The sequence below is a fragment of the Dryobates pubescens genome, chromosome 13 (assembly GCF_014839835.1).
Source record: "Dryobates pubescens isolate bDryPub1 chromosome 13, bDryPub1.pri, whole genome shotgun sequence".
NCBI classification, from domain to species: Eukaryota; Metazoa; Chordata; class Aves; order Piciformes; family Picidae; genus Dryobates; species Dryobates pubescens.
Window position 1 is genome coordinate 24,398,327 of NC_071624.1, and position 26,285 is coordinate 24,424,611.

Below are 26,285 nucleotides of genomic sequence, written 5' to 3' on the forward strand. Positions count from 1 at the left end.
CCCAGAAAAAATAATGGCACTTCCCTGTGAAAAAGAGCAGAGTAAAGAGCATTTTCAGCTTCAGACCTTCATTCCTACTGCAAAACAAAAACATAAAAATTGCTCAGTCAAGCCACTGTAGCCTGCTGTTCATGGAGTCAAAGAACACATTCTGCCTCTTCTACCTGTCCCAGAAGCCCAAAGCACAATGCACCCCAAAGCACAGCTCGAATGACACACTATCATCAATCCTAAATCTAGAAAGGAAACCAGGCCGTGTAACACCTATAAGTAAAGAAATACTGCTGGAAATGTGGCCCCTATAGCACTATGATCCATTCTCAGCTACTATGAAGCTCAAGGCCCACTAGAAAAGGATGGAGCTCCCAGATCTTATACCGGCTGAGCAATCCTTCTTGTCCAATTCTTTTCCTGAGCTTCTGTTCCCATCTCAGAGAGATATTCAAGCTTTTTTTGTTGCCAGCCTTAAGCATTCTCCCTACTGCCTGTAGGTAGAATCACTCCTATTTCCAAATGATATTTTTTGTTAAATCAGGGTGCTTGGTGTCATTTAGCACTTCAGAGTAAGTGGACACTCATTAATGGGAGATTAGAATAAAATTCACACTGAATTACATACAGCATCTGCATTAGTAGCCAATGAGTTCATTCTGATTAACATTATCACAGGAAGTAGCAGGGAGTTTGTAATGATTTGCTAAAGCAGCTAACTGAAAGCTCTTTAGTCAGGTTTCCCATTAAGAAAAACAAGCATGAAATTACTTAAAGACAATCATTGCTGTAAGTAAGTATTTTGTTATTGTACATGTAAATCATGCACAGAAAAGAACTTTATCATCACAGATGTCATGCCATCTAAAAATCCAGAGACACAGAGGGTGAAAGTGGTCACCTCTTGTTTTCACACCCCAAGACCTCCAGAAACGTCCAACCAGGATGTGACTGAGAATTGCAGATTCAGACAATCCTTCACAGCAAGCAAAACGTGAAGCAACACTATGGATAGATTTTAAGGAGTAAATCCTAAATGGCACTAATCTGACTGAGATCTGTCCAATTCACACACAGGACAAGGAACACAATACTGCAATCTGAGCAGTCCTGAGGGACACTTCAAGCAGGAGATCTGGCAGTTCCCACACTGCATTCCTCAACTCCAACTTGAGAGAATACTTGCTGGGAATGACAGCAAGTGGCATCAGAGGGTCCTAAAATCTCTGGAACAATGGACAACTACTGGTCTTCAAGATGTCCTGGGGAATACCATGTCCCTTACACAATCTGTCCCACTGACACTCAAGGGCAGCAATGCTCCACCAATCATCCAGAGGCTGATCAAGGCACCCTGGTTCATAAGCAATGCACAAATCACCATTAACTAAGAAAAACCAAAACAGAATCTTAACTGAGAGGCATAAGATCTGGGATATCTGTGTTCCCTACATCTGCTACTGACAGGAATGATTTATTTCATTTTTGGTATTTAATTTCCCCTCTGATCCACACAATCTCATTTATTTATATCAAAAGATTTGGGAGACAAGGAAGGTTTCTCTCTCTGTCCGTGCTGTGCATAGGTCAATAAGAATCCAATGTGGAAGGGGTTGCAGAGGGCTGGTGTACAGAAGCAACAGTACAAAATTAATAAAACATCATTTGAATTTCAGGCTTCAGTTGCAGAAACTCTTCCCTCTTGAACCTTATGCTTATAATGAAACGGAGCCTCAAACAAAGGCCACATAAGGAAGAAGTTTACAGCTGCTGTTATTCTTGGACCAGAAAGAGAAACAAAAGTGTGTGGTGATTGCACAGAAGCCATGATGGAGCACCTCTTTCATTGCGTTTTTGATGACATATGACAAGCACGAACATCGATCTTCAGCATGTTAGTATTTTCCTGGGAGTACAAGATACTATGGATTTCTCCCACATTGAAAACAACAGCTTTGACTTAACATCCTTGTGATGCCCTCTAAAACTGATCTTATTCAGCCTGCAGCCCATCTGCTTTATCATGGTGCACTGACACCATCAATCAAAGTGACCCTGGAAACATAACAAAGAGAAGTGGCTCCATTCAGGCAGTGATGGTAATACTTCCTAGCTCTTCAGCTCCTTGAAGTGGAGGAACTGTAAGTGTTTTACAGAAAATTAGCCAGACCTCTTAGTTCCTGTGAAAAGGTGAATTCAGAAGCTGGATGGCCTTGACTGGCTGAGATAATATAACACCCCTGGCTCCGTGACGGACATCCCTGGTGACTGCAGCCACAAGGTATTCTGTACCAGAGATCATTATAAAGCCAAGCAGGGCCTCACGCTCACAGGCTGCTGTACTGAGGTCACAGAAATGTCTAAGAGAGACAATCCCAGTTATTGAGAGTTTGAATGATTTGTGCATGCCAGAAACACAGCAGGGCACAGGATAGAAGACAGAGATGCATTAACTGGGGAGGCTGAAAGGTTTTCAGCACTCCTCTCCCCACTGCACTGATCGAAGGGAATGGTGTGTCCCCAGTCATAGTCCACTGGGGCTAACTCTGTCCTGTCCCAAATGCCTGCTCTTAACTAGCAGAGGTCTCTCCTCTCTCACTCTCCTCTCCTTTCCTCTCTGTAGTAGTCAAGATTTTGCAAAACAAAGCACGACAAAAAGCTCTAAGTGCATTATCAGTGAGAATCCTTCCCTCCCAGTCCCTGTGGCACATAAAAATGCTGATGGAAACTAAGGTTTCCAAAGGAGGTTACCTGTAAACATCTGGCACATACAGGCCAAAACTAAGTTCTCCATCCTCCTTCCCAGAGTATGGCTGAGAATTTGTACTCAATGGGCAACTGAGCCAATAAAGCAGCTGCCCGTAAACCCTCTAAACCAAGCAGTACAACCAATGCTTGCCAGAAGTTAACAACTTGAAAATGTTGCATGTCTGTCTGGTTCCCACAACAGCCCCTTTGTCTGAGATGATTCAAGACTATCACTCAACTCTTCACTCTGTCTAGGATCTGCTAAATGTTTCTCTATAAATTCATCACTCAGTGTCCGTCCACAGCCATGCCTTAACTGCTTGGTTTTCTCAAAGTAAGGCACTGAATATGACAGATAAGTCACCATAAACTCTACAGGATTAAGTAAGTTATTGTATCTGAGAGCACAACTGGTTTCTACAAATGATACCCTGGAAAATGCCATTATCGCTCAGTGATTTGCTTCAATCTGATTGCTACAGTTAATGTAATAATGTAACTCAATTAGGATGCTTTTGTTATGAATGAACAACCTTGTTTAATATTGTCTGACTGTCCAGAGTCAACTTAAATGTGATGTGCAGATGGCCTGTGAAGCCCAGAAATTCAGTGGTGCATTTTAAGAAGAGATACCAGCACGAATTAGGAAGCCCAGGCAATTTATAAAGACATAAAAGGTCATCTTGGTGCTTCCTACTGGATGAAAATAACAAAGCAGGCATCTTCATAATGCCTGGAAGTGAATCCAGTCTTTCAGCAGAGTTCAGAGAAAGGCTTCCAAGAGGCAGTACACACAGTTGGACTCTCTTTTTCAACACAGAGCACACTGGGTTGACCTCAAGCCATTTGTTTCACATTTCTCAGCTTCCACCAGCAGCTCTAAATGTGAAGACCAGGAGCTAGCTCATGGTGTGCACACATTGAGAGCCTGGGAGAGTCTGGTCAGTTAAAAGTTGAACATGTTTTTGACCTTCTATTTGCAGTGTCATTCAGAGGTGCCTACAACACATACAAACACGCCAGCTAAGGTCAGGTCTTCTGTTATTGTCAAGCATTTATAACATACTTGAGGTCTTGCACTACAGCCTGGTGCCTATCCTTCCAACAAATGAAACAGGGGGAGCATTTGTTGGTGACATAGCAAGGCACAGGCAAAAAGACTTTCAGAGAAGGTGTTATCTGCTCTGTAGGTACTGTAAAGAAAGGAGGAGGAAGAGTTTATGCAAAACCTGCACTGGATTATCAGAAAGATGAAAGTCCAGAAAGATCCTTTCTCTGCTGGCACCTGTAGGCCCAACCCTAATTCAAACCATGTATTACTCTCTTTGCTTTTAGTCTGCTTGGGGAATTCCTGGAATCCAAGATACACAGTAGCTGTATTTTACCACTTCCAAGTCCACAATACTCTTATTAGCCCTGAGCCAGATGGAGAGAAATATGCCAAAACCCAAAGCGGTACTTGCTGGAATCCTTCTCAATTCATCGGTGCATGCATTTAATTTCCTGTCTCCTTGTTTTCAGCCTGTCCTTGGATATATTTGTGAGAAACCTGAGATGGTTACATGTGTTGCGGCCTCCAAGACTCTTAAAAACATGAAATAATTACCATAACTTTGATACATACATTGTTTTCTTCTCTTTCTGAAGAAACCTCCAAAGAAATGTCTCACCTTCTCAGTTCTCAAGTCTGAGACTTTTTTTTCTTCTTTTCAAGGAAATGTGAGAACAGCCCTTCAGGAATGAGGAGCATGCCTCATACATGATTATAAAATCTGATTTGTTATGAAAAACAGATGTTATTCAACAGTCTAAAGCATATATGAATATGATACTTGAATAACATAGAGTAACATACAGTCCTTAACGAAGCCCTTATTATAACCTAGACATGTTTGGATATGGCCAAACTCCAAGCCCCACAGATTGAATTTCTGTGCCTCCACACACACCCATACGTGCATGCTCACTAATGCCTACCCCCAAATACACATAGAAAGGACATACAGCTAATCAACAAGTAGTTATATATAGGTGTTTGATGTGCCAGCATGTTTCAGTACATAGACTTCCTTTCAGGATATCTGATATTGGTTTTATGGGGAAGGTTTACAGACAGTCGTGCTAAATAAAATACAAACCTCGGCAGTTTCTTACAAAATCATCCCAGCTGAAACACCCTCAATGAAGTCTGAAATCCACATTGGCCGGGATAACCTTTTTCCACAGGCTGGGTTTCGGAGACAGAGAGAGCACACGCGTGCACACACAGACACACTCTTATTCCTTGACTGACTTGAAACTACAGCTCTCATTACATGACAATCAGAAAACCACACTGCGCTTTTACTCGCTTCTGCATCACCGGCATCTGAAAATGAAAATCTGCCTGGCATTGCCTCATACTCTAACAACCCTCACAGAACTACTTTGATAAAAGTTCTGCTACGTATAAAAAAACCCAGATGTAGCACTAAAATGCGAACAAGCAAAACTATCCATCATTTGGGATGTCTTTTTATTGTGATCTAAGCTGCTGGGAAGGCTTTAGGAATTTGCATGTTATCCTTAGAGATGTCTGAAACTGTCTCTTCTGTTTCTCGTATAGCACTGAGCACATCATCAGCTTTAATCTTTAATCTCTTCCTCCTCTCTTCTCCCCCACAGAGAATCAAATCCTACAATCTATACACAGATAAAACTCTCGGGCCTAGGAAAGTTTGGCTCTAAGTTTTGCAATAAAGATGGGAAGATTTATTGCCAGGAACGTATTATAGCAAAACAAAATACCAAGTTGTCTAAACCGGTATTACATCCCAGAACTCTGCCCCAGATGAAACAACAGAAAAAGCAGGGTGCACGGTTTCACACAAAACAGGGGCATTCAGAGGTACTTTGAACCAAGACAATTTCGTACTGAGAAGCATAGGAGATGGTAAGCCCTATCACTTTTCTCCCCTCATTGCAAATGCAGATGCAATTGAACACTTTGAAAGACAAAATGAAAAAGTTAAACAAACAAAATGAAGTTTTTTGTTTCATTCTTCCTCCATTTGCTAATTGACCCAAAATAAGAATGTGGACAGAAGAGGGCAACTTCTAGGATTTCAGACACACAGCACCTACTTACCTTACAGAAATAGAGAATTATGTGCCTTTTACCTGTAAGTATTCCAGGTATTAGTGCTGCTGTGAGCATGAGAGCTGGTGGGCAACACACACCTGTATTGTAGGTATTAACAAACCCACTAGGAGGCTGCAATAAAATTATCTTGGAGTATATATTATGCTCTTCCAACAAGCATTTCAAATGACTACAATGTTCAACTTAATCTCTCCCCCAAGTTTCCTTAATATGTTTCTCTGTATAGCTATACCTCTAATTTTGAATGCCAAATGTACACCGAAAGCCACACTGCAAATAATGCACATCTGTATAAGCAGATATATTCAATGTAATTCAACAAAAAGAACAGATATTATTTTACAGTATACATGTGTATGCATAAAAACACATGCTGCAAAATAATATACATGTATATATGCCACAGTTGACCTAGAGAGAACAGTAATTGCTTATAGAAAAGCAATAAACCATGAATACGCACCATGAATATGTACTGCTACAGTTGCATATATGAATCTCACACCACATACATGCACAAGGATAGACTGCAACGGGAACATTCAAATGCAGCACCGGTATTTGGTGTATTTGTCTACTGCAAAGTGCTAATGCATCGTGGTACCTGCCTGCTTCACTCACACACGTTCAATATCCATGTATCACACCACAATCCTGGATGTTTTTGCTGTTTAGTTTCATTTTCATGCAATTATTTCATTTTTATCCACAGAAGACAGCTTGCAGATGATACTTCCCAAAAGCTGGTGGCTGAGTGGTATGTTGCAATGGCAATGTGATGGTGCCTGAACTTTCAAAGCACTGTGCACCCTGGGAGGAGTGTGCAGGGGCATCTCTGCCAACCTCCCTCTGTTTCAGCTCTTGATTGTTTACTCGGCTGCCAGAAGATGGTCTAAAGCCCCCGGGAGAGCAAAACCTGTTTGGGCCATTGACATTGAGTATCCTTGGTGCAGGAAGTCAGGACCTTAGAGGTATCCATCATTACGCCCGCCTGAAGGCAGGCTGGAGCCAAGGAACTTGCCTGAGAAGCTAGTAAAATTTTAATGCACTCTGTAGTGTGGTCATGTCATACTCAGTTATGGCAAATAATCCCAGATGCCTGCAGAGGTAAAATGGAGCTGTAATGTGCTTGCCTCCTAACCCGAGCTGACAGCAATGATGTACGACTACCATTAGCGGAAAATATCACTTCAACTAACCCATGATCCAGCTCCGCTAAGGGTCACATTATCCATGAGGAACAAATTACACTCCCAAAGTAAATACAAATTTTCTACACGAAATGGGTACAAAGGAAAAAAAAAAAAAAAAAGGGAAAAAAAAAAAAAAAAGGGAAGGGGAGCTGGGTGGGGGGAAGGGGGAGAGGGTAGGGGGAGCGAGGAGTGATACGTTACCTATGACAGCATGCTGCCGAGTGACAAAGATGATAAAGGACAGGACAAACAGGGGCTGAAAGCACCGGGGCACAGCCCGGAGAGCCGTACCCATGCCTGTAAACAACGTGCTCGCTCCCCTCGGTGGCAAACGCATCATCTTTTACAACGAACGTGCTTGGCTCTGATTTTATTACCACTCTAGCTGTAGGGACCCTCTATGTGGCACATCAAATGAATAAAAAGAATCCTTATCTCTCCTCCTAATGGGCCTTAAACAGTAAGAAATACTTCATGATTGCCTGAGCGCTGCTAGCATATAAAGTCTGGGTGATCTTTCACCTGCAGGGCAAGTTTAAGGTGCTGAATTTCCCAGAGTTAAAAAAACAACACCTGTACAAATATGCAGTGTAAATCGCACTGATAGGAAACATCCTGGCTTAGCAGAAACAGTTTTAGGAATTAGACTGAGAACCTATTTCTCTAATCCTATCTGTAGCCCCCAAAAAAGTATATGCCAACCGGGAAGACATCAGCATCCCCTGACCTGAAGTGATTGCTTAAAATTGGGTTCTCAGCCACTGCTTTCCCCACTGAGTCTTGTTTGCTAATGGCACTGGTACCCACCATCCAAGGAGATTTTGCAAGAGTTCAGCTCCCTCTTATTCTCATAAATAGTCTTTTCACCTTTCCAGGAGATAAGTGTTGAGAACAGGATGAGAAAATGAACTCTGATGATACGTCCTTCTTTCAATAGCTCAATAAATGCTGAGGGTTCCCTCTACGACCAAAATTTTTCAGAGTAGGAAAATTCTAATTTATTATTTATACTCCAGCAGCACATAAACATCAAACTGAAACCTCAGTTGAGTTTTCAGACAGTAAGAATACAGATATTACTGTATGGCTGTGGTGGTGGTGGTACAAAACTTTAGCCAGCTTCCAGCTAGCTATCTACTACAGCCCTGGAACCATCCAGGTGGACATCTTTATTTCAAATGCTTCCCAAACTCTTCCTTCCTTCATGCCTCCCAAGAGTGAGGGGAAAAAAAAACAACAACCCAACAAGCCAGCAGTTTTGTTTCCTGCTAAAAAATCCCAGACAGATGCATCTGCTCACTTTAGAGTGAGCTGCACCTGTCTGTAAATGTAGCCCTCTGTAACACATAAGCTGGCACAATGCAATTTCTGTTTATCTGGCAGAGACACAACTAAGCAGGATGCTTTGGATCTGGAGTGCAGGAAGGAAATGCTTCTGAAATTCATGACCAACAATTCAGTGGTACTGGAAGGTATGGTTTAGGTAGGCCCATCCAATAAATATATCAGAACATTTATAATTACCTAAACCAGCTGAGTTTATAAAGCTGGGCTAAAAAGCATGGGGGTTTTTAAATTAGCCAGAAGCACATTCAAAAGTAAACTATACACAAATGCATAAACACTTCTGGGTGTGGATATTTAACTACCAAACACCCAAACAGACTCTGTATACTAAACCGGCTGCCACACACCTGCCAAAACACAGCTCCAAACTCCCTCTCCAAAGGCCATACACAAAACAATTGTCCAAAAGCCCTTCAGAAACATACACAAGGTGCAGGTGTGAATGTTTTTGCCTGAGTACAGACAGATACAACTAACCACGCCTTTTATCCAAGCATCGTAGAGCAATACATGGTATTTTCCATGCCATAATATTTGGTTTGTAGCTGGCATACATGTATTCAAATATATTAGCATTCAAAACCATTCTGATACAAAAAATATAATCATTCTTCAGCTATTGTGATGCTTTCTATGGCACAGTATTTTTTTTTTATTTGAAGAGATAACAAGCAGGACGCTCCCACCAACACAGGCTGTTGGCCTACAAACAACACCCACCTGCCCTAATCCCCTCCCCAAGCTGGGGTAAGCTTTGCTTTCTTCCCTTCTGACAATAAGCTAACATTTTGCAAATTTAGCCCCAGTGTTGACTGACCTCCTTCCTCCTTTAGCTTAATACACAAAGTCCACCCAAAGCAAAGCAGGGCACTCCACAGTGCCTGAGCTGCCCCTTTAACCCGGCAGATGCTGCCGGGCCCTGGTAGAACATGTCCTAATGAAACTGAAGAGAGATCTGCTTGGGTACTACTAAGATATCCCCAGAACTAAGTCATCAGCTGCAGTCATTTTTTTTTCTCACTTGCACATCCTATCAAAGCTGGGCAGAATTCAAGCAAGAAGCAAGCCTCTTCTTTTGAATCCCAGGATGGTCACAGTGCAAAGCAGTTTCCCTTGATCAATGAAATACTTTACTGAGAAGTGAAACATCACTGCAGCACCTCAGACTGAGCCTTAATTTTAAAACCAGTCTAATTAAAGAGTGGTGAGAGGAAATGGTAGAGATGGCAAACAAACAAAGGACCTCCCTCATTGCCTCATCTCCAGCACTTCTTTATCAAAGCATTTTGTACACTTGTTTTAAACAGAACTTCCTCTTATTTCCAGAAGACAAACTATGTGCTTGCACTCAGGTTTTTAATATTGTATTAATTTCCATGGGTGTCATTTTAAAGGTTGTATCTAGATAACAGAAGATAATAAAGCTGCACTTGAATTTATCAGTTGTTCACTAGCTTGCCCTAATTTTAGATTACCAGCTCTGGAGACCTGCTCAAAGAGTTAGACTGACAGACTTTTTAATGGAGAAAATCAAGAGTTCCCCTGGGATCCATACTTTTTTCTGATTCAGTAAGAAATCCCAGTGGCATTTGCAGAAAGGATCCCAGGATAGAAAATGACATCTCTCTAAGAATTAGTGCTTGACACTCTGATGCAAGTCCTTCAAATACACGCTCCCTTCCACAGACATACCTGCTACCTCTTCTGGTTTTTCAGCAACAGGAGAGTGAAATGCCTACTTTTGAGTGCTCCAGCCCAATACTGTGTGTCAAAGTGGAATGAAGGAGCATGAATCTATATAAATTGACAAATTATCCACCCAAACCATGTTATTTAAAATTGAGATGCTGACACAGCCTTAGCTACACTACTGCTAAGCAGGGGCTGCATCATTTTTCAATTAAATATCCTTGTTTCTTCTTCCAGAGAAACCTCTGGAGAAATGTCTCATTTGAGGGCAGACATAGACAGAAAGTGACTCTGTCTGTCGGCTCCCAATTAAAGGCTAGGGAAGATGGATTGGAGGCACAGCCATCACCTAACAGACATCAGATATCAACAGTGATTACACAGCCAGATAGATACATATTCAAGTGGGGGAAAAAAGTAATGCTAACAGCCTAGGAGACATTACTTTTCCTACTCTGCCACCACTCCCTATTTATCTGCTCCTCAGCTTCTCAGGTCCTGCTCCTTCCTGCATTCTCCTGCTTCCCTGTGGCCCATCTAGTCATGCTTGAACTGACTCATCTTTAAGCCACCTCAATCTGTCACTCACCTTTCATCACCCTGATCTGCCATTTTTTATTCAAAGGCACTGGTCCATCTGTCTGCATTTCAGGTCTTATTCATTCTAGTAGAAATATGTACCTGGCTCGCACTACTCTTGTGGAGCTTTCAGGCACAACAAAGGATCTGTGTGGGCTGGCCCTCAAAAAACCTGAATGAAGCAAAACTGTTTCCTTCCCATTTCCTGAAAAGCAAGTACAGAATTCATCTGCAGCAACACACCACATTCTGTGTACTTCAGGATATCAGAATCTGCCAGAGATAGTCCTAAAGAAAAGTAGATCTCTCCTCTACAGATCCATTTCAGATGACGATGTTTCTGCTGGGAGGAGAATAACTCCACAATCCTCAGAGCACATTGACCTAGGACCAACCAAAAGCAATTTGACAATCCACTACTACAACAGCTCCTCAGCTGGAGGCTAACACCCTCATCATGAAGTAAGTCTTTTGGGTCAAGGATCTTAAAACTTCTAATCCATCCAAATACCCTCAGCTCCTATGGTTACAAATGAAAACTGAGGGTGCTCAGCACCATTTAGGAAACAAAACAACCTCTTCTTGCACGGATGTTTGGCACCATCACTTCTTCCAGTGCCTTGTGCTCACAGGAATTTTTGGTCCTAAAAATGTTCTTTTCTTTAAAGCAGGAATTCAAAAATCTTCCGGGTTCCCTATTGAAAGCGATCTAAAAGATCCTGCCTGTCTGAAGAAAAGAAGTTTCTACTTGTCAGTTAAACAAAGGAATAACGCACAGCCTCCTTTATAGTGTGTACTTTACCTGTCATCCAACAGCCCATTATCATGTCACGGCAGAGTGCACTTTTCTACAGGTCACTTTGTTTAAAATGACATGGATAATGCACATGTCAGCGAGCTGACAGTCCCGACCGTCCTTCAGAGATAAAAACCGCAAGACGAGCGCCTGTTCTTATCTGGGGTACATGCCTTGGTCTATCATCTAAGTCAGGCAGAACATGATTTCTCCAGAGAGCACTTTTTTCATTTCCTGATTTTAAGAAAATCAAATAAGCACCATTTGTCTTCATCTGAATATGCTTGACCTGCTCAAATGATGATGTCTCGCATTTTATAACAGGCTACATATGCTGAATTCAAATTAACAGCAGAACAAGGCCTTTAGATCTTTGCCTAGCCTGCCAGCACAGGCTGAATAAATATGCCAGAGTTAGCTGTCGTCTTCTAGAATTGGGCCTGAGCTTTAAAACTCAAAGCTGGGTCTGGTACTGGGATTTGGAAAGCACTGAATTATTAGGGGTATTTGGATCTGCGCTGAATCTCATTTCATTAAGGGGCATGACAAAAATATAGATCACAGTGGTGAAATACACATCTGAAGTTTAAACCCTTCCCACACAAGTGCTGGGATATTCTGAGTGAGGTACAATCTTCAGTCCCTCTTGCATTCTTTGTGGAAATTACCCTGACCCAGCACACCACCACCATACCCAAAAGCTGCCTCTCTGCCTTTTTACACAGGAGTGCTGTAAGAGAAAAATACCGTGGACCCCGCAGAGGGTTAGCTCCATAAACGCATCAGTGGCAGGAAATTACACTTCTAGTTCTGGGTGCCATAAACATAGGAGCTGAAATTCAGTTTATCATCTTCCACTGCATAAGGAACATCCTGAAAATGAATAATCACTTCGCAGGATGGAATGTAATGGCAATGCATTAAAAATTCATATCTAAAAGTGCAGGTTAATATTCTGTGCAAAACCCAACAAAACCTCCTCTTTCTGTTGTCACACTGATTAACTCCAGTGATTAGTTCCCTTATGAAAGGGAAATCACTGCAGTTCAAAGTAAACAGTGGTTCTTTAACGTAGTTAGTAAATTATTAAGAAACACGAGGCAAAAAAAAATAATAAATCACTACTTAGGAAATTACTGAAAGAGCTGAAGGGCAAAGCTTTGGTGGTTAAATACAGGATGGTTTGAAAATGTCCTTTGCTCCTGCTACACAAATCCTGCAGAAAAGTGATGAAATTTGGGAAAGGTGATTTCTGTATTCATTGTTTCCTTGTAGACTTTACAACACGTTTGGTTTTGGCTGTGGTATAAGCTGCACACTAGCACGGTCATCTCTCTTTTTCAAGCTTTGACCCGGGAGCTAGTCAACAAAACCTCCCACAAAACTTTTCCACTGATATTATATGAATGGTATTTTCTGACAGTACATTGCCCTCTCCCAGCTCCCATTCCCTAATTTATCTGGTGAAAGAGGAGACAGGTGATTATGTTATCAAAACGTCCCATAAGGCTCAAAGTACAAATGAAAATCACAAAATCCAGCCTGGGAAAAAAAAAAGAAATGAGACCACTTTTTCTGCAATGGCTATTTCATTTTTGCCAAGGAAGGAAGGTAGATTTTAGTCTGTCCACAACATATGACATCAAAATATGCATCAGTGTATAAGGTTTCAATTGCTATTAGTCCTCTAAGCAGGAAACAACACTGGAGATCAATGCCTGACTTTTTCAGCCTGACATCCTTCCCTTTTTACACTTAGAAACTCCAATGTATTGAGATAATTACCACCAAGTTGTGTCACTTCACTGAATGTACACTTTCCAAGTGTTGTTTCAAGAAGCCCCACATATATCAACCATAACACTTCAATTTGAGTCTGAAGACCCTTGCCTGCAGAGAAGCAAAACAGGCGATTACAGTGGTTAAATAACTGTTTAAAAGTGCAAATGTGAGGGTTAAACATATTCAGTTGCTCTTAAAATTTCACAAGCAGAAACCTAGCCATAGGAAGGGTTGGTAGTGAGACTAGCGTGCATAAACAACCCACACAAACCCTGGCATCTACGTGCTTGTAGATGAATTGCATAGCTTCCAAAATATTCATTAGAATTCTCTTTCCTTGGAGGTCTACTCCAAAATTCAATTAAAGGCAGCAAAATCTTTGCTTTGTATAGAGACACTTTAGACCAACCCCAAAAGAAACTTTGAATAAATAACAGAATAAAAGGAACAAGTGAATCAAAAATAGCCAACAAATTATTTTTGCTCCCATACTGATTTCCTTTCTTACCTTTTCTTCTTGATCACTGTCGCTGTCACACTGAAAGACAAAAAGAGAAAAAAGAACAGGTAAGAGAAGCTTGCTACAGGAAAGAAATGAAAGATTTCTATGAACAAGGTGGCTGAAACACTTGTAAACTCCATGGCAGCAAACCTGGCACCTTTAGGAGAAAGCTCAATTACTGTATAGGAGAGAATTCTCTCCGATGGTGGTGTTGAAGAAGATTCATTTGTACCTTTGAATTAGGAAAAAAAATTGCACTGAAAACAACAAAAGCCATTTGCAGTGTCCTCTGTTAGTTGAATTCACATGCACAGGAGCTGATGGTGCATGAGCAACAGTAGACTCCAGAACTGGATCAGGGGAGAAGAACAGCAGTATTAGAGGGCTGGCTGGTTTTCTTCTGGTGGACAGTATTCCTCATACTGCCCTGCTGATACAAGAGCTTTCAAAGGCTCCTGAGACAGAAGCGTATAGAAACAGCCTAGATTTCCCTGTCCCAGAAGACAAGTGCTTGCAAGGCCACCATCTTCCAGCACTACTTGGAAGGTTTACCCTATGTCATTGCTTACTGCTGCTGAAAAATTCAGAGATCGCAGCGGAAGCAAGAACATGTCAAATTAATTAACACATTGAGGCGCTCTAATTCAAGAGTATCCCACGTATCAGAGTAAATACAACACTATGAAATGCTGAACAGCATCATGGGCTGCTCCTGATATTTATTCAAGTGCCATTGCTCAGTTTTTTAATAACTTTAACTATTGCAGAAATAGAGCAGGACTAGATGAATCAAACTTTACTACAGATAAGCATCAGAAACCCAAACCACATTTACATCTGCTAGAAGTACAAAAGCCACTTCCACCTAGCTGCTCCTCTCAGAGATTTGATACACCCTTCCTTCTTCTGGGTAACTATGCTGTGGCTACCTACACAGCAAAAGCATGAACAAACCACCTCCCTCTGCTTTGTTGTTGCTTGTTTTTTAACTACATTTGTAGATTCTAGAAGACTGGATTGTCTGTATCATTGAACAGGGAAATCATACAACAAAGATGGTGAGGGGTTTGGAGCACAAGCCCTATGAGGAGAGGCTGAGGGAGCTGGGGTTGCTTAGCCTGGAGAAAAGAAGGCTCAGGGCAGACCTTCTTGCTGTCTACAACTACCTGAAGGGAGGTTGTAGACAGGCGGAGGTTGGTCTCTTCTCCCAGGCAAGCAGCACCAGAACAAGAGGACACCATCTGATCAACTCAACCAGGGCACCAAGCAATTAGCTCTACATTGTGAATTCCAAAGGCTAACTATGCAGTGGGATGTGAATAGACATGGCCAAACACACCCACAAATGGATTTGATTTGCACAGGCCAAGCCATCTTCCGTGTGTTCTTTAAATACAACTTTACTATTTCACTGTCTTTTCCCCCTTCTTCATCAGTACAGGGGATGAAAGAGTGCTTTCCCCACACCAATGAGCTACTTACTAAGAAACTAAAGCTGAGAACTATTTCTAGGTATTTTTCAAATAATTTAAAATGAAGATGAGCTAAAATTGCAACCTGCTTTTGGCTAATTCCAAATAGAAATGGAAGTGACATTTACGTAATAGCGGAAATGATTTCCATGGCACTAGTTGCACCGAAATACTCTGACAACAAACAAATGAGAGGGAACGTGAAGATCTGAGACAGTTTCAGCTTGAATTTTGAAACCTCACACAACCACCAGGTTAATGAAGAGTGTACTTAGCTGACAAGAGGAAACCCACATTTCTAGAACTGCATGGTCATGACAAAGTAATTCTACTCTCAGCCTGCAAATTGCAAACTTCAGTGTGAGTGCACACAGGAAATTTTGGTGTCAGTATAGGTAAGCATGTCTGCAAAGCATGGCTCTAAGCTTATCAAAAAAGGAAACACATACACAGATTCTCATGCATGTCACAAAGATTTCCCATTAACTATCTCTAGTTTACACTTGTTGGAACAATTCAGCTTTTGGGCCACAGCACTTCCTTCCAATGCTTAGTTACAGTCAGCAGGGCCCATGGATTTGGGGCTCCCTGCACTGTGTGCTCTATGTGTTAGGATGCACTATAATGTATGATATGTAGGTTTCAAAACAGGGAGCTCAGGACCAATTGCTTCACTTGTTTATGTCCTCTGCCTATCACTTACACGTACTCCAATACAAGTCCTGCTTGCAATACCTGAATCCAAAAGGAGAAAGAAAGGGACTAAAATGTGGATGTATAAGCAGGCATGAATGATTCCCTTTTAGCAGCAGAGTTCAGAGGGTTTTCACATGCAGTGCACTCCTACTGCTGGGGCACATGTGAACGTGTCCTGTAACCCAGCTGTGGTCACGGTACTTTGCAGCCTCTCCTTCCACCACCATTTCTGGTCTTGCTTAAGGAATTTCTCCTCTGCTGTGGATTAAATTTTCCCCATCTCATGAGCTTGGAAAGAGCTCAGGGCTTTGTGTTTTCTACAGTGTGGAGGTACTCGGGGGGAAGAATGTTCGCCAGCAGTGACGCCTGAATTTGCCAGCACCCCAGTGAATCAGCAGCCAGAGTGCACAGAGCGGTGTCAGTGGGAAGTTATTTCCATCAAAGTGTTAAGCCTCCCGCTTTCCGACAGTCCAGTTCTAATTTCAAGGTCTGCTTAATTCCACATCAAATAATTACTGCTATACCCAGAAGCACCTTGTCTCCAGAGTTAAGCATATGGCGAAGGACTGAGACCTACTGGTGTCCATTATGGAAGCAGCACGGATGCCAAGCCGATTAAAAATGCTCGGGCTCCCTTCACAACATGCCCAGTGACTGACAGCTTCGTGATTTGGCCAGTCACTGTGCCTGCCAAAAAAGCCTCTGCTGCACGGAGGCCCACATGGCACTCTGAGAAAACAGTTCCATTCCTGGTATTAAATTCCCATACTGACCTGAGGACTTTGCTGTGAGCTCAGCAGGAGCACACCATCCAATTTACAGCTCCATCCTCCAGAGCCCTCAGTGCCAGCCTCTGGCAGAGACGAATGATGGTCAAACCCCTCCAGCTCATAAATTATGCAAAGGCAATAAATGCACTCAGCAAACAGCTCCTAACGTTTGCCTAGCCTGGCTCCAGATACACTGGGTAAGTGCCAGGAGTCCTGCACACACAAGGCATCTATTTCACTCATAAAGAGATTTTGTTGGTGGGGCACAAGGGAAGGAGACCCACCAACCAACAGCACCATCCTCTTCCACAAGCAGAATTTTATGGACAAGATGTATGACAGGGAAAAAAAAAGGAGGGACAAGAGGAAAGGGCTTTATGCACTGCACTGGGGTTACACTTCATGCACATCGCAGGGGCACGTTTTGCACATCCACATTAAAGTGAATTTTCTCTGAGGATTAAATAAGTGAATTTCCTCTGGATAATGGAAAGAATCAGACAATTCATGTGCAGGGGCAACTCCAAAAAAGACTTGCGGAAGAAAGGAGAGATTTGTTGCTCAAGCTGGAAACTGACTCGGAGAAACTCTATCTTCTCCTCCTGCCTCAGACCACTTCACTGTTAGGCACTTGCACACACATTCCCCAGTGGCCTTTGCTCTGATGTGCTCATTTACATCTTTGGATGCATTTTCTCCCCAGAGGTGCTAAAGCACAAGGTATTTCCATTCTCTGCAGGGTCACTGCTAACCACTTCTGGAGAACAGGCTTTGGAAACCAAAGCTGACAACCATGAAGTTGATTATTTGGAATTACCGTTCAGTTTGAAGAGTTGAGCCTGCACTGCTTGCTCAGTTCCTCAATTCCGCTAGCATTTTTCTACCTCCCAGGGCCACAGAAAAAAAAGTAAAATGATTTAAGTGCTTTGTGGTTCTCAGATCACCAGACTGTTTTGGAACTGAAGTGATGGAAATGCTTTGCACAGGCCTTTTGCTTTGGGCTGAATGTTAGTATTTTGTGCCTATTACAAAAAGATAATCCTTCAGTATCTCCCATATCTTGTTTCAGGATGGCTCTGTGCACACGCTGCAGCAGAATATTCTGCAAATAAGGGAGAATCCAAAATATCATTCAGTGATAGCATGACCTGATTTTTGGATAACTGTCACTAGCTTCAGTGGAATCTGTGAGTGATAATGTGACAAATCAGGACAAGGAGGCTGCAGACACATTTTACACCTGAACAAACAGAGGCTTCTTTCTCCAATTCTCAGGCTTAAGGCAGGCACTATCTCCACACTGAACACAAGTTGTGACTGATTACAGGCCCCCAGAGCCAGGCTTGAGAAGAGCCCAGAGCCAAATTTCCAAAAGCTGGCCTACATTATTAAAATCCCACCCAACCATCCAGCCCTTAGCTCTCATTTAGGCATGGAAATGAAAGCCAGATTAGCAAAACTGCTGAGCACCCACACCTCCTGTGTATGGCCAAGTTTTCAAATAACCATGGCATAAAATGCTGTGAGATCTTCTCAAACCACAGCTTGATGAGTCCCTCAGAGGAAGGATTCCTGGAAATAGCTATTTTATGCATGTGAAAGGCTTGTAATGGGCAGAAGTGACTATTCCCAAAGGACCTGCAGCACTACAAACCAAATCCAAAACATGGGATGTGTAAAACTCACTAAAAACTAGTTCCACAGATATAATACTTAGAGGACGTGTAGAAATGTTAAGGCTGCTCCTAATTTCTATATAATCAGGGGTTATAACAAGACCAGACTAACAATGGCTTGCTCAAAGTGTCCATAGTTATCACTTACAGTGTTCAAACATCTTTAAAGAGTGCAAGCTACCAGCCACCACACTGTTTGACACCTAAACGCCAAGCATTTGAGCTGCCTTTTGCAGTATTTCTTGCAACTTCGTGCTGAGAATCAGAATCAGTAACCCACAAATTTGCATTTTCATGGGTTTGCTGCAGTCAAAATTCAAATAGGTGTTCCTAAAATCAACCCCAGGTGAACAGGCAACATTGTAAGGTCTTTCTACCAGCAAAACAGAAAGTTCCTGTTTCTGCCAAATTACTGCTGTCAGTGGGGGCTGTGGATGTATGAGATGCATTCCCTCGTAATACAGAGCATGGACACCCATAACTGCAGTGGGAAGTGGGAAAAAGAACTTTCCACTTCTCATTTGAGGTTTAATTGCTGCTGTGTTTTATAGAAGGAAAGGAAAAGTAAGGATAAGGCTGAAGATTAGCTGTACCTCCCAAATCCCCTGCCCCAGCTGGAGAGAGCACACGTTAAAATGCACAGCATGTCTCCCCCAGCACCTGCAGAATGAGCCTGATCCCAAAGCCACATTTCAAAAATCAGACACCCTGTGAGGTTACAGCTATAATCTGAGTCCATTTTAATAGCTTCAGAGAGTCTGGTCAAATCAAGCTGAGTAAAGGTCTGTGCCACCTCACCAGCTCATTCAGGCTGAAGCAACACTATGGATTTCTATGTACCTTGCTGATTGAACACATTCTTGTGCAAAAAGTGGCAATCATTGAATATATCATGTACAATGACATTGAGGAGGGCATTGTTCTCTATTCTGCTCAATGGACTTTGCTGGAACAGCTATTTCATATCTTGGATCCATTTATCATTGCCACCAAAGGAGTCAGAGCTGCTGAAACGCCAGCACTGAACAAAGTGATTCCACTCATCTGTCTGCTGAAAAGAAATCTGAAGAAAATGAGGGAAAACCCAGACCTCAGCCATGTTCACACTGACATTTACAATATTCTTGTCCATCTATCCACCAATGACAAACTGACAGCCCTGGAAAGGGCAAAGATGATATTTTAGCTATACAATTAGACCTTTGCTTCCATGAAAAAAGGAGGGGAAAAAACCATCTCCTAGATGAAAGGAGACACAGAGAGGGAATAAATGGGCAATTTTCTAATTGATGAAATGGAGACAGGCAGAATCACAAAGAAACCAAGAGCAAGAATTTCACTTTTTTCCTTTCCTGTCCCTGACTTTGCCTGCAAGCAGCATTCAGCGTGGAGCTCCTTGCCAAGGAATCTTATATATAGCATCTCACAAATTGGTTAACATCACAGTCTGCTTAGCAATTCTTCACCATTATCCACAGTGATTCACTGCAAGGAATGACTCTGAAACAGCAATGGTCTGAGAAGTTTAAGGTCTGCATTTTCAAAAGCTAAAATTACGGATTATTCACAGAAAAGTCCCATTTTGCACAAATTACCTTAGTCTGGACAAAAGATTGCAGTGTTGACCTTTAATCTGTATTCCATTTTATCCAAACCACTTCAGATGAAATGTATCAGTCTTGGACATTTAAAGTTATCTTAGCCCCTTACAGGAAAAATCTTCAGAACTTAGAACCACTTCCAGCTGTAACTCTTTTTAATTCCTCACTTTCTGGACTGCCATGATTGTATTATGCAGCAGAAAGACACAATTAGCGGTCCTTCTACCTCAGCTATCAATAAAACAACAGTTTGGTAAGAAACAATTATATTTTGAGTATTCAGATGAAAACACCAGACTGCATTATTATCCATGATAAAGATGATCCATCTTGTATTTATGCAGGATGTATATATCCCAGGCAACTGATGGGTGGTATACATACTCCTTGTAGACCACAGGGAGCTCACCTGCAAAGCAAAGGGGGATTTCACCCCAGAAAGACAGCTAAACATGAGTCCTGTTTTGAGGTTTGATTCTGCTGTGTCAATCTCTGTACTGCCAGAGGTATCACCTGAAAGGGAAGGCTAGTAGTTATGTGCAAACGGAAGGGACTGCGAGGCTTCATGTGCATGGCAGGGGAGGCAGCAGGAGCAAAGCCTGCCTGAGGGTGGCCAGGGAGAGAGCTGCAGTCCTCTGTCCTGGCTGGCTGCCTGGGGCTCAGTTTCACCCAAGGGAAAGATGCCACCGACATCCTCAGGCACCTCCAGGCACAGCCCCAGAGAAGGATGGAGAAAAGGCAGCCTTGTAAGTAACACATTTTCTTTTGCTTCCTGGAAACTGAGCTGAGACTGGTAAATTATTGCAGTTCTTGGGAAAGTACAACTTCTTCTCCTCAGTTATCACTCCCGATGGCTTCCTTATGGTATCAGTGCTCAATGATCCCACAATTGCTTATGGCCTAATCCAGCCATCCCCAAAGAACAGGACAATGTTCCCACCAATGTCAGCGGAAGACTAAATGGACTTTCCAGATGTACCATTAGAAAGCTAACGATGCCACGAGTTACTCAGCTCAGCATCTTCAGAAAGTGCTCGCTGCAAGTCAGGCATCCAAATTTCACTGGGTTATGTTGGCCACACACCCAACTGAATCTTAATTTTAGGAAGTCATACTCCTTTTCAATAGATGGAGTAAATCCCCCCATCAGTTCCTCAATGCTCTACATGAAAATATGATTACACAGCTCTGGGACTTGCTAGGTATATTTGCTGCCTCCTTTCCTGCCTTATCTGGAGGTAGAGAGCTTGCAGTGTGGAATGTTGTTTTTAGCATTCTCTGAACTAGTGAGTACTTGGAGTTCAAAAAATAAATAATAGTAAATAATAATAATAATAATAATGTGCACTTATACTAGTGGATTAAGTCAATAGTAAAGACTTAAACTAATCAGCGTTTAATGAAGTCAGTGCCCAATATTGCATTAGCAACCGTGTCTGTGTAAGAAAAGATTCCTACTTTTAAGAACTCCTGGGTTTAGCTGAAGAGTTCAGTTTGGAATTTCAGTCTTCATGGTACTTAAGGACTAATGAAATCAAAATAACCTGATGAACAAGAAGCAAAGCATGTTATGGGTTAAAATAATACAAGAATCTATTTTTCCACTGTGTTGTGATCCATAAAAATCACCCTAAGCCTTTCCTCTTTCTTCTCTGCCTGTGAAGCCAATTGCTTTGATTGCAGTGATATGAGCTTGCTGAAATGACTTGCCCTTGCTTGTGAAGCAAATGGAACATGCTAATAGAACTTATCGCATTACCCGATGCAAAAGTGCCATAGCTCATTACTTTAAGATAAAAGGATATCATTGCAGACGGGAAGCAGAATTGACTTTCTGAGGCCCGACTTGATGATGATTTAATCAACTGCTCTCTTTCACTTCTCATCTCTGCGCCTGTCGGTTTCACAGGTGCTGTTAAATGAGACACTCAGAAAGTGAGCGGAGGGAAAGAAATTGCTGTCATTACTTTTCAAGAAAGGAGGTATGCAAATTTTCGACAGAAAGATTGCGTTCATAATGGGCCTGGTAAAATACAAGGATCATGCTTGACAGGTGAGGGCAAGTCATTTGTACGTCCTTAAAGTGAAGCAACCATCCTCATTTAGAAATTGTGCTCGATAAGAGAAGCTACAAATGAAAACCATGCAACAGCTGAGAAGCAGCAAGCAAACCTTTGAAGACTCTGCTATTGCAGATCTGCCTTCAGCAGGTGCCTGGCATGCCTTCACACATGTCTATTCCTAACTGCCAGATGGCCAAATTTTGACCTCAGTATCTCACAGAAAACTCCTCTTTCTGGTTTTGGTTAGTGGTTGGTTGTTGTGTTTTTTTTTTTTTCCCCTGTCAGCTTTACATTCACAGTCTGGAGTCTGAGAGTTCCTTCCTTTCTTCATCACTGCCAGAAATAGAAATTACAAGACAAAAAAACTAAGTGAGAGTTGAGTTAACTTTGAAAACAGAATCATGAGGTTGGAGGCAACAACTTGTTTTCTTCTGCATGTAACAGAGCATTATGGATCCAGGAAAATTCAGAGCTCACAGTTCATACAGCCAAGTTAAAAAAAAAAGAAAAGTAAAAAGAATAATCCCCAAAAGGGTTGTGGCAGAAAGCAAAGAGAATGAAAAGATGTTTCTCCAGGGCCCAAAAGGATCCTGGGGTCCTGTGTGATTGTAACAAGAGAGGAAAGGGCAAAAAGAGAATAAATGAATGTTCTATTGATCTGATGGAAAAGCTCTGATGTTCCAAAATTAGAACTTAAAAAAAAAAGGCACAATAATTGAGATGATGAATTGTGTACAAGCTAAAAACACACTATAGATCTTGGATGGCTATTGAGCTGTTTGGATCATTTTAAATGGGGAAATGAGAACTACCAAGCTTTTACTGGTATCAATCAGGTTTTCAATCAGAGACTGATAGTCAGCCATGGCAAACAGGTTCCTCAGGGACTCCACTCTATGCAATGGATACAGTAGTTTGGCATAAAAATGTCCACATTTTGTCTCAGATAACAGCACAAGACTTAAAAGGAAGTAATGCTATGAATATTTGGAATTAAACAAGAAGCAGCTAGGAACCGCTGCCACTAAAGAAGCTTGACACAATGGAAAAGGATTTAAAGAAGAACAGCCACTGTATGAATTCCACAGATAGGTGCATTTTAAGACTTTAAAATACTCTTGCTCAAAACACACAGTTCATTTGGCTCAAAGGCTCCTAGGTTTGCTTATGAAACACAACTATGAGCTATTTTACTTGACCTTTCCCCTGCGTGTCAGGTTCTTAACCCTCCATACCTACCTAACCGGCAGTGATCCAGTAATGCCCTTTGGATCTGACTCACCTCTCACCAAAAATTCTTGACTGCAGGTTGAAAAGCAACATAAAGATAGCTCTGGGCTAGGACTCTGAAGATCCACCTCTATCACTAGCTATCAGTATCACCACAGGCAAGTTGTTAGTCTCTTCTTCTGTCAGCCCTCTACTTTTCATCTATTTGGGCTATTAAATAGTACCTTCCTTAGGATCTGGTTACCCTTTTACTATGTGTTTATAAAACAGGTAGGACAATAGGGTATTTTTCTTAGGGAACTTTGGCTTTAGTAAGTAGAAGAAATAAAGAAGAAAGCATTGAGATTAGGCCCTAGACCCACTATGCTTTTTTTTCCAATATAGATCTCATCTGCCACCAACTAAATGGCATGACCTGTAGCAAATTATATCATTTCAACTGAAAATGGCTTTTATTTTAAATTACAGAAATGCACACAAAGAAGCAGCAACATAATATCGATAACGTCGCACAGGGGGGGTCTCTTTTACAGGCTGCAGCAGCTCTGAGCACAAAATGGCTACTGAAACACACATGAAGAGAGAGATTCAATTGATTTGTAAGACAAAATAGTTGTAGAAATAATATCTGAGGGGAAAAATAAAGAATGAAAAGCCTTTTCTTTCTCAAGCAAGGAGGACTCTTTCCTTTTGAGCTCTCTGTCTTTACATTAGGCTAAGCAATTTAAACAGAATAGTATAAATAATCATCATAATAATTCCCCAAACAACCCAAAACAACTGATCCTTGGGGATAAGACCTTGACTGTTGAGCCATAAACCTCTGAACATTGGATTTTAATGGATACTAAAAAACTCTTAACTAAGCCCTATAAATATAACCTGAAACAAAATGATTTGTGTTGTAAGCTGTTTGCAAACTCCCATAAATGTTCCTCATTGTCATAATGCAAGAAAAATAACTCAAACTGTGTACTCAGCCCTGTAAACTGGCTTCAATGCCGTGGTTTTATTCCGCTTTCCACTCTCCGTTTTATAATTCATCACTCACACAGTTGTTATATATTATTATTATTATTATTATTTATCACTGCTTTTATCATTTTTACACAATTTATAAATTGTCTGTGCTAGACCCAAGGGAAGAACAGGATTATTGTAAATCTGCAGCAAGTAAATATAAATTGTAAAGACAACAGCACACTTTGGCGTGCCTGCCTCAAATCTCCCGCTCTGACATAGGCAAGGCTATAATTTGGAATCTCTAATCTCTTATTAGGAAATGAATGCTTTTAAATTTATTTTTTTTTCCCAGAATGGTGCAATTACAGTAATTATATTTAAAACAGGAGTGGCATTTCTCTATTTAGAGGTAAACACAATTGTGTATCCCTGATTTAGTAGCTGGACTCAACCTTCTGTTGTTCACGAGGTGGCTGAGGACAAAGTAAGGAAATTCAGAGTCAGGGGGACACTCTCCAACAGAGCACCCACTTCTTGGGATTCCCCCTTTTCTACAAGCAGTGACAGAAGTGATGCTATGGTGTGTCCCAATGGCCCACATGCATATGGGCCACTTATAACTAACGGTCCAGGCTAGGCTCATCCACATCCCTCTTCCTGAGGACCTTTTATTAACAGCCCCAAACCTGCATGTGCCTCCTCTGTTCTCAGAAAAAGTTCTTGCCCCACATTGCCTTCTGCAGCCCTGTAGTGCACAAAAACTGGGATTCCACAGTGTTCAGCTCACTTACAGCTGAAAGGTGGGAGATTCAAAGGCCCAAACCTGTGTTCTAGGAGGCATTCTTATGTATAAGTATTCAGTCTGGGAAATGAAGCCCTCAGTTTACCAACAATGTACTCCTGGCAGGGAGATAAGAAAAACATTGGGAGGTTTTTTTTTTCCTCTGCCACATTAACCTACCACCAGAGTAAGGTGATAAAAACTCCTGTATCATAAATGGCATCACAGACTCCATGACTGTTATCAGCAGCAGCAGCAAATTACCTGGCACAGCTAAGGCAAGGTATTGCTCTGAATAGCTGGCTTTTAGCACAGTGTTCAGAAAAACTATTCCTGTCCAGGCGAGGCTTGGAAAATGCAAGAATTGTGCCAGTAACAACTGTGTTTAAGTAGGGCTGCAGCTAACACAGCACTGAGCGTTGCTAGGACTGCCCCTCTGTTCCTTCTTCATCTGCAACAGGACAGAGGATTCACACTGTTAGAAATCATCTCTTCCAAAGGGGAACACAGTGTACAGGCCAGGAGATATCCGGAATGTAAGACACAGGGCTTCCTATTAAACCTTTTGTCCAGAAAGAATGTACTTATTGAAATAGAGATGGATGCTAAGTGCAAAACAAGGCAGTCTGGGAACATGGGGTGCCATGGGAGGCCTAGAACGAGCAGAAGTTTCATGTCTCCGATCTTTGTGGTCACTGCTATCCCACAGGCAAACATCCACACTGGATTTCTGCCTGCATGAGCCTAGCAAGCCATCTGCATCTTGTACAGGGTCCATAAATTGATTTCAAACTGCTCAGCCTATGCTGCACAGTTTTGAGGCAGAGCAGGAAACTCATTGCTTTCTCCAGAGATGCTCTCTATGAATAGAGCCCTGGAATTTCACAAGGGACTTTCTAGAGAGGTAGAGACTCCCTATGTTTTACAGACTGCAGACACCATACAATTGGAAGTTCAATTGTCACATCTTTTGAAAATTTAGCAATAGGAAGGCTCTGAGCTTTCAAACACGCTTTCTCCACAAAAAAACAACAACCTCTGTAGGCTTTATCTTCATTCCAAAAAAGCAAGTGAGTAACAAGATGAAATGGGTAAAACACAGACAAATGTAGACTGGTGAGTATTTTACAAACTGGGAATAATTTCTTATTTTTCATTTAAAACCAGGGCAGATTCTCCCTAACTGAGGAAAAAAATGATGAAAAATTAAACCTTTGCCTAAATGTTATGCCCTTGTTCAGTCAGAGCTATTGTTCTCAAGGCA

General features: G+C 41.7%; 1 protein-coding gene across 6 annotated transcripts in view; it reads right to left on the reverse strand.

Annotated features, from left to right (window-relative positions):
* AUTS2 (activator of transcription and developmental regulator AUTS2) overlaps nucleotides 1–26,285 on the reverse strand; it is an 809,823-nt gene that overhangs the window by 233,137 nt on the left and 550,401 nt on the right. For all 6 annotated transcript variants that reach the window (XM_054166169.1, XM_054166172.1, XM_054166170.1 and 3 more), the window contains one exon: nucleotides 13,776–13,805. In XM_054166169.1, the coding sequence (XP_054022144.1) occupies nucleotides 13,776–13,805 (30 nt within the window). The remainder of the gene's footprint in view (nucleotides 1–13,775; nucleotides 13,806–26,285) is intronic.